The sequence below is a fragment of the Humulus lupulus genome, chromosome X, assembly GCF_963169125.1.
Source record: "Humulus lupulus chromosome X, drHumLupu1.1, whole genome shotgun sequence".
In the NCBI taxonomy this organism is placed as follows: Eukaryota; Viridiplantae; Streptophyta; class Magnoliopsida; order Rosales; family Cannabaceae; genus Humulus; species Humulus lupulus.
Genome location: NC_084802.1, coordinates 112,948,527 through 112,955,613, shown reverse-complemented (window position 1 = coordinate 112,955,613; position 7,087 = coordinate 112,948,527). Strand labels below are relative to the sequence as shown.

Here is a 7,087-nt window from a genome sequence, read left to right as displayed (position 1 = left end):
TAAAAACATGAAGTCTCACCACACCACTCAAACATTACGACTACGTGGCTCATTTCCATTCGCTCAACAAATAAGAAAGACTTTTTTCCTTCCTTCCTTCCCACCCACTCTCACCACACACCACGACCACGCTACGGCGAGTGTCTCTTTCTTTTTCGTACAATTAATTGATCCAACCGCAAGGAGCGTGAGAACACTACCGCCTTTACTTACGTATAATATGATAATATCCTCTTTCTCACATGCTCCATTTTCTCTTTCTTCTTCGAATAAAACTCATATTTTTATTTTTACAATTAAGTTTTCAAGAAAGAAATTATAATATATTTTTCTTTATTATAATATTATTAAATTATCCTCAAGAAATTTGGGATTTTGCCTTTATAAGGCGACCTCCACCTCGACCCTCCCATCCACTTTCTCATACTTTTTTGAGAACCATATTTTATTAGAATAAAAAAGCATAAGAGATGGCTTCGTATCGATCGTCTTCTTCGGCGACCTTGGCCATGGTCGTACTCCTCTTCACTACCTTTGTCCTGTCGTCCGCCCTGGACATGTCGATTGTCTCCAACAACGATGTATATGTTGAGAACTCGACGGGAAGGACTGACGGTGAGCTCAGAGCTATGTACGAGGCGTGGCTAGTCAAGCACGGCAAGGCCTGCAACGGCTTGGGCGAGAAAGAAAAGAGGTTTGACATCTTCAAGGACAATCTCCGATTCATCGATGAGCACAACACCCAGAACCTGAGCTTTAAGCTTGGTCTGAACCGGTTCGCCGACTTGACCAACGAGGAGTACAGGTCTAAGTACCTTGGTACGAAGATCAGTGGTAAGAAGAGGATCAGCCAACGTTATGCACCGCGACTCGGCGATGATTTGCCTGAGTCCGTTGATTGGAGGAAGAAAGGTGCCGTCGTCGGTGTTAAAGATCAAGGAAGCTGCGGTGAGCTCACTATATACTATTTAATTTTTTTTTCGTAACTTTGTTTATATTTTTATTCTTTCGAGGAACTTTATTATTTTTCCCTTTTTTAATTGAAAAAATCGTTTATAATAGTTTGAGATGAGGATTTTAACTTTTTTTAAATGTTTTCAAATGGATTAATATTATAAGGATATTTCGTGCCAACTAAAAGAGACGAAAATTAAGTAATATAAGAGAAAAGGAACTGGTCTAGGCCAAGGATGCGTAGTTTGTTAGTTTCTATTTAAATGACTGGCCTTTTGGGTATTACGGAGCTGTTCTTCGTAACTAGATTTTTTGTTTTTGTTTTGCAGAAGTCTCAAAATAGTAATTATATATAAAATAAATAAGATATTTTATCTATGTAAATGAATTAAATTCAGAAATACAATATGAGATTGGAAATATGAAATCAGTCGATTGGTGCCTAGCGTAAGCCTAATACAAACTGGTGAGCCTTTTTTACGTTCGCACGTGAGAGAATGAAGAAATTCCGCCATATAAGGCCCAATATTTGTACCTATACGTGCTAGTGTTAGATATATTTAGATACCCTATCCTTCTTAGTTCTTACAACAAGTTTAGAGCAGCCTGCCAATCAAATTGTAGAAAAGAAATATTCTTTTTCCAAATTTTAAAAAAGAAAAAATTGTCTGTTTTTGTTTTTTCCATAAACAATTCGTACATGGAATAGGGTGAAGGAAATAAGATTTGGCTTTTTAGTACATGAGGAATCATATTTGTATAGGGGTGTTTACTTCATATATTGACTGACTCAGAAACTCCAATTAGATGTAAGAAATCACGTAGCAACATTGAGATTTAATCTGTATTATGACTTAGGTGGTTGGCAACTTAAGTTTTGCTTGGATAAGAAAAATATTTTCCTAAAATTTGATAAGAAAGATTTTATTTTAATATTTTCTCGTATAAAATTTTATTTTCAAACAAGAGAATGAAATATTCTAATCCCCCCCTCCTAAAATCCAAGATCAAATATGAAATAGCTGTTTTTACTGCAGTTACGTCGTAGAAAAATGATTTGCTTTCCATACCATGTAATGTATGTATATATATATATATTTATATAGTTTTTAACCGTTGAATATAATCTTGAAGGGAGTTGCTGGGCTTTCTCAACGATTTCTGCTGTTGAAGGAATAAATAAGATTGTTACCGGTGACCTTATCTCACTATCGGAACAGGAGCTTGTTGACTGTGATACTTCCTACAACGAGGGATGCAATGGAGGTTTAATGGACTATGCTTATGAGTTCATAATTAACAATGGTGGTATTGATAGCGAAGAAGACTATCCGTACAAAGCTTATGATAGCAAATGCGATCAATACAGGGTAAGCATTTTCCCCATTAAAAAGCTGAATAATACAACTTTAACCAAAATTAATTTGAAAGTAGATTGAAAAAGAGTAAATGTATGTGCTCATAGTTTTGATCCTGTGTATTCTGCAGAAAAATGCAAGGGTGGTCACTATTGATTCTTATGAAGATGTCCCTGTGAACGATGAGAAAGCATTGCAGACGGCGGTTGCAAACCAGCCTGTGGCTGTTGCCATTGAAGGAGGTGGCAGGGCTTTTCAGTTGTATGACTCGGTTAGTTTAGTTCTTCCTCTTCGTTTCCAAACTTCTTTGTCATGTGTCATAATTTCTCTTCTTGTAGCTAATGCTGTAAAGTAAACCAGGGTGTTTGTTTTAACAGTCTGATTTTAGAATGAAGACGTTATCAAAATTTGTTTATAGCTAAAAAACAGAGCAATAATGATCTCAGAGTTACTATTTTGAACAATATAGTTGGATCTTACTAACTCAGAGCATCTCAAAGACTCTTTTTCATTTTTTCTATGTTTGTTTAAATTCAGGGTATATTTACTGGAGCCTGCGGCACTTCACTGGACCATGGTGTTACTGCGGTCGGATATGGCACAGAAGATGGTAAAGACTACTGGATTGTGAGAAACTCATGGGGTAGCAACTGGGGTGAGGCAGGCTACATCAGGATGGAGCGTAATCTTGAAGGCACTTCCACAGGCAAGTGTGGAATCGCAATGGAGGCCTCTTATCCCATCAAGAAAGGCCAAAATCCTCCCAATCCTGGCCCCTCTCCTCCATCTCCGGTTAAACCCCCGGCAGTCTGTGACAATTACTATTCTTGTCCTGAGAGCAACACATGTTGCTGTCTTTTCCAGTGGGGCAATTACTGCTTCTCATGGGGTTGCTGCCCGCTTGAGGGTGCCACCTGCTGCGATGACCATTACAGCTGCTGCCCTAATGAATATCCCGTCTGTGATGTCAATGCAGGCACTTGCTTGATGGTAAGAGCAATACAATTAATCCACGACTCATTCGTAGCTAGCTTTATTATTAGACTTGTTGTTGGCCTATTTGAACATAACACCAAAAAGAGAAGCTTTTCAAAAGATTAGATTTTAATCATATAATTTTTTTTATCAAACAGAGCAAGGACAATCCCTTGGGAGTGAAGGCACTGAAGCGCACACGTGCAAAACCTCATTGGACTTTTGGAAATAATGTCCTAAAGAGCAGTGCTTAAACAAATAAGGTAAAAGGTTTAATGCAAGAGTAACCAAAGCGAGAGAAACTTGGCTTATAAGAAATTACAGTATGGTTGGTGTTCTTGATTTGGCGTACTCTCATTTCCATTCCCTCACCGATGGAGATACGAAGATGGGTGGAATATTTTATTAAATATGATTCAGATGCAGATTTGTATATATAGCACTCTATTTTATGGTGCATTTGAACGGCAGACATAATATATTGTCAGCTTCATTGTACTCTGTAAATTAAGTCTTAACAGCGTTGGACTTCCCATGCTGCAACTCCTACTTGTTACTTGCATGTTCATTGCTAATAGTAATGGCATATCATTTCTCTTTCAACACATCTCAAATTCTCTCCTGCTTTGTTTGTGTTATAGGGTATTTTTACCAAGTGTGCAAGTACGACTTCGCCTTGTGCAATTTTGCCTTTAAATTCACCAAATTACACCATGTAGGATGCAAGACATGTTTATGACAGCTCATGCTATATTATTATGAAATTTTACCTGTCTCTTATGCTATCCAAGATATGTTTAAGACAACTCGTAGTATCTTCTTCACAAGAAACGTTATGATTTGCGTGAAGGTTGTTAGGGCTTCTCACTTGTTTTATGATTTGTTTGCGACAATAAACTTGTTTATCGTAAGAACTGGGCTTGCACGATGATCTTATCTTGCGTGAACGTGTGAGTACATCTTTTTATACGAAGCCCAAACGACTTTTAAGTCTAGGACGACATTAAGAAATGCTCGAACAGCCTTAAAGAGTGTAGTTAATGTAGGTGTTTCAAATGTAGTATAAACTGTCGTAATTAATGTATTTAATTTAATTATCTTTTGTAACATTCTCATGATAACTGCTCTTATGAAATTTGGGATACGTTTGAGATACGAACATGCACGCAATTGTAAACAAGTAATAGAGTGAAAATAAGGTATTGTTCCCACTACTTATTAATTACCAATTTCATTAGTCTTAATTTTATTTGATTAAGCAAGATTTGATTCAGAAGATTAAGAACAAATGAACAATAAAATAAGTAAATACAATCAATTAACAAGAACTTACATGTTAAAAAATTTAGGATTTTTGTCTTCATCATATAACAATCATTTTTATTGTATTTACTCTAGTTTTAACAATTTTTTTCTCTATTAATAGTAGTTTTCTAATGAATTTCATATTCTTTCTAATAAGTAAATTCTCTACATCTGTGTGACAATTTGAACCTATTATGACATGTAGGGATTTTAGTGTCTTGATCCTACACCAACTCATACATTCATTAGTACCCTAAGGTCCTACTTGACCTTTTACACGTGCGAGTAACACATGCAATTCACATTCACTTTTTTTCACAGTTCAGTATATGTATAACACAATATATATCAAATTTAATTTCTAATAACCCTACAATATTCCTTTGTAGGTTTGAATTGACTTCAAAAACCATAGAAGAAATTGAATTGCAAAATTAGGGCAAGAAACACACGATAAATGGAAGAAATAAAGCATCAATCATCACTAGAGATATCAAAGATAAAGATACTAGATTTATAGAGGTTCACTCCCTTAAATCAGGGGCTAATCCTCTTTGAGCTTGCCTCAGAGGTATTTGAGCTCAGTCTGCACTAAAATGGTGAACTAGTTACAAAGTCTCCTGAAGATTCCAGCCACAATGCATTGGCAAGGTAATCTCCTTTCTTTTATCTTTTTACTATGAATCTCTAAATACAGAAATTCTAGCATTTCTCTCATGACCCTCCTTTTTTTTTCTTACAATCTTTCAAGACTCTCAGAAAACAAAAATGGCTCTTTTCGGTAAAGATTTTTCTCTCTGCCTTTTTTTGTTGTTACAGTACAAAATGAGACAAAATAGAGCTTTATGTATAGCTTAGAGTAGAAGTAGGTAAAATCTTGATTGATGATCTGTCATTAGTTTTGTAACAAAATTATGTTGTAACTGTCTTCTGTTATTGGATGAGTTGTTGCTTAACGTAAGGACTTGTTATTTCAACAAGTTTCCACCCAATTTCTCATATTAAGTCAAATCCTTTAGTGAAGGATACCTCTAAGGGGGTGTTTGGTATGGGTGTTTGGTTTGGTGAGAATGAGAATGTAAAATCTAACCCATGTTTGGTAAATGTATTTTTAATGGCTTGGGAGTTTGTGTTTCCAAGTGGGTCCCAATTTTTAGCTTGATTTGAGGGTAATCTTAACTCTTTTAAACACTTGAGTTTCACATTCCCTTAATCTAAACTCCCTCTAACTCTACTCCCACAAACCCAAACCTCATATCGAACACCCCTTAAGGGTCTTAACTCTCTTTCCTTGCTTCTTATCCTCTAGCGTCGACCCCTAACAAATTCATACATAGGTTGAATTTGTATAAGGTCACAATTTTCGTTCCCATATCTGCTGGATTCTCCTCAGTGGGAACCTTTTCGATTAGAACCTTTCCCTGAGACTCCTTTTCCCTTATGAAATGGTATTTAATCTCCACATGCTTGGTGTCATGAAAGACAGGATTCTTGTGTAATTAGATGCAGCTTTGACTGTCTAAATAAATTGTAGGAACCTTGCATTGTAGGTTTATTTCCTTCATTAGAACATGTATCCATAGGGATTCTTTTATTGCTTATGTAACAACAATATAATCATATTCAGGAGTGGATAAAGCCACTACTGGCTGGATTTTAACACTCCAACTTATACAGTTTCCCTCAAGTAAGAAATAATATGCTGATGTAGATCTTCGTTGATCTCTGTCACTAGCATAATCTGCATCACTGTAGCCTTCTAGGAGAATGTTAGATACTTGCTTTTTGTAAACTAATCCCACCTTAGTAGTGCCTAGTAGATACCAGAATGCCCGTTTCATTGCTTGCCAATGTTCTTTACCCGGGTCAGACATATATTTGCTCAACATGCTCATTTCATAAGCTAAATCTGGTCTTGTACAGACCACGAGATACATGATAGAACCTACTGCATTAGTGTAAGGTACTTTACTCAAACAGTCTTGTTCTTCCTTAGTCTTAGGGCACTGATCTTTAGAGAGTCGATGTTGACTTGTAATTGGTTGCTTAGTAACCTTAGCTTATTTCATAGACAATTTCTTCAAAATTTTCTTGATGTCATCCTCTTGACTTAGCACCAGCTTTCCCTTGCTTTTGTCTCTACTTATAGAAATTCCTAGGATCTTAGATGCTTTGCCAATGTCTTTCATTTCAAATTCCGTTCTCAGCTGTACCTTTAGTGAATCTATAATGGTCCTTTCTTTGCTTATAATAAGCATATCGTTGACGTAGAGTAATAGGTATGTAACGCACTGGATAGCCAAGACCGTTACACTGTGTGTTTATAAAGTGCTAGACTTGCTAATCAAGTCATATAGTTAAAACGTGTTATGAAACTACAAAGGAACTAGGGTTAAAATGTTTTGGTCTCAAAAGCCACATTTTCATTAAAAAACATTTCCTGTTTACACGGGATCCAAAAAATATTAAGATTAAAGACAGTTTACAAAAGATAT

At 36.0% G+C, this 7,087-nt stretch overlaps 1 protein-coding gene across 1 annotated transcript; it reads left to right on the top strand.

Annotated features, from left to right (window-relative positions):
- The first annotated feature begins 400 nt into the window (after window positions 1-400).
- Window positions 401-3,890, top strand: LOC133804061 (cysteine proteinase mucunain-like). Its single transcript, XM_062242209.1, has 5 exons — window positions 401-948; window positions 2,089-2,324; window positions 2,443-2,583; window positions 2,850-3,302; window positions 3,446-3,890. The coding sequence occupies exons 1-5, from the start codon at window positions 471-473 to the stop codon at window positions 3,539-3,541; spliced, it is 1,404 nt and encodes a 467-aa protein (XP_062098193.1). The 5' UTR covers window positions 401-470; the 3' UTR covers window positions 3,542-3,890.
- Window positions 3,891-7,087: the final 3,197 nt, after the last annotated feature.

What these genes read in the sequence shown, in the direction of transcription:
- LOC133804061 (XM_062242209.1), top strand. Translation starts at nt 471, where the DNA reads ATGGCTTCGTATCGATCGTCTTCTTCGGCGACCTTGGCCATGGTCGTA. An exon ending in TAAAGATCAAGGAAGCTGCG is followed by an intron (nt 949 to 2,088) that starts GTGAGCTCACTA and finishes ATAATCTTGAAG; the next exon opens with GGAGTTGCTGGGCTTTCTCA. An exon ending in GCAAATGCGATCAATACAGG is followed by an intron (nt 2,325 to 2,442) that starts GTAAGCATTTTC and finishes TGTATTCTGCAG; the next exon opens with AAAAATGCAAGGGTGGTCAC.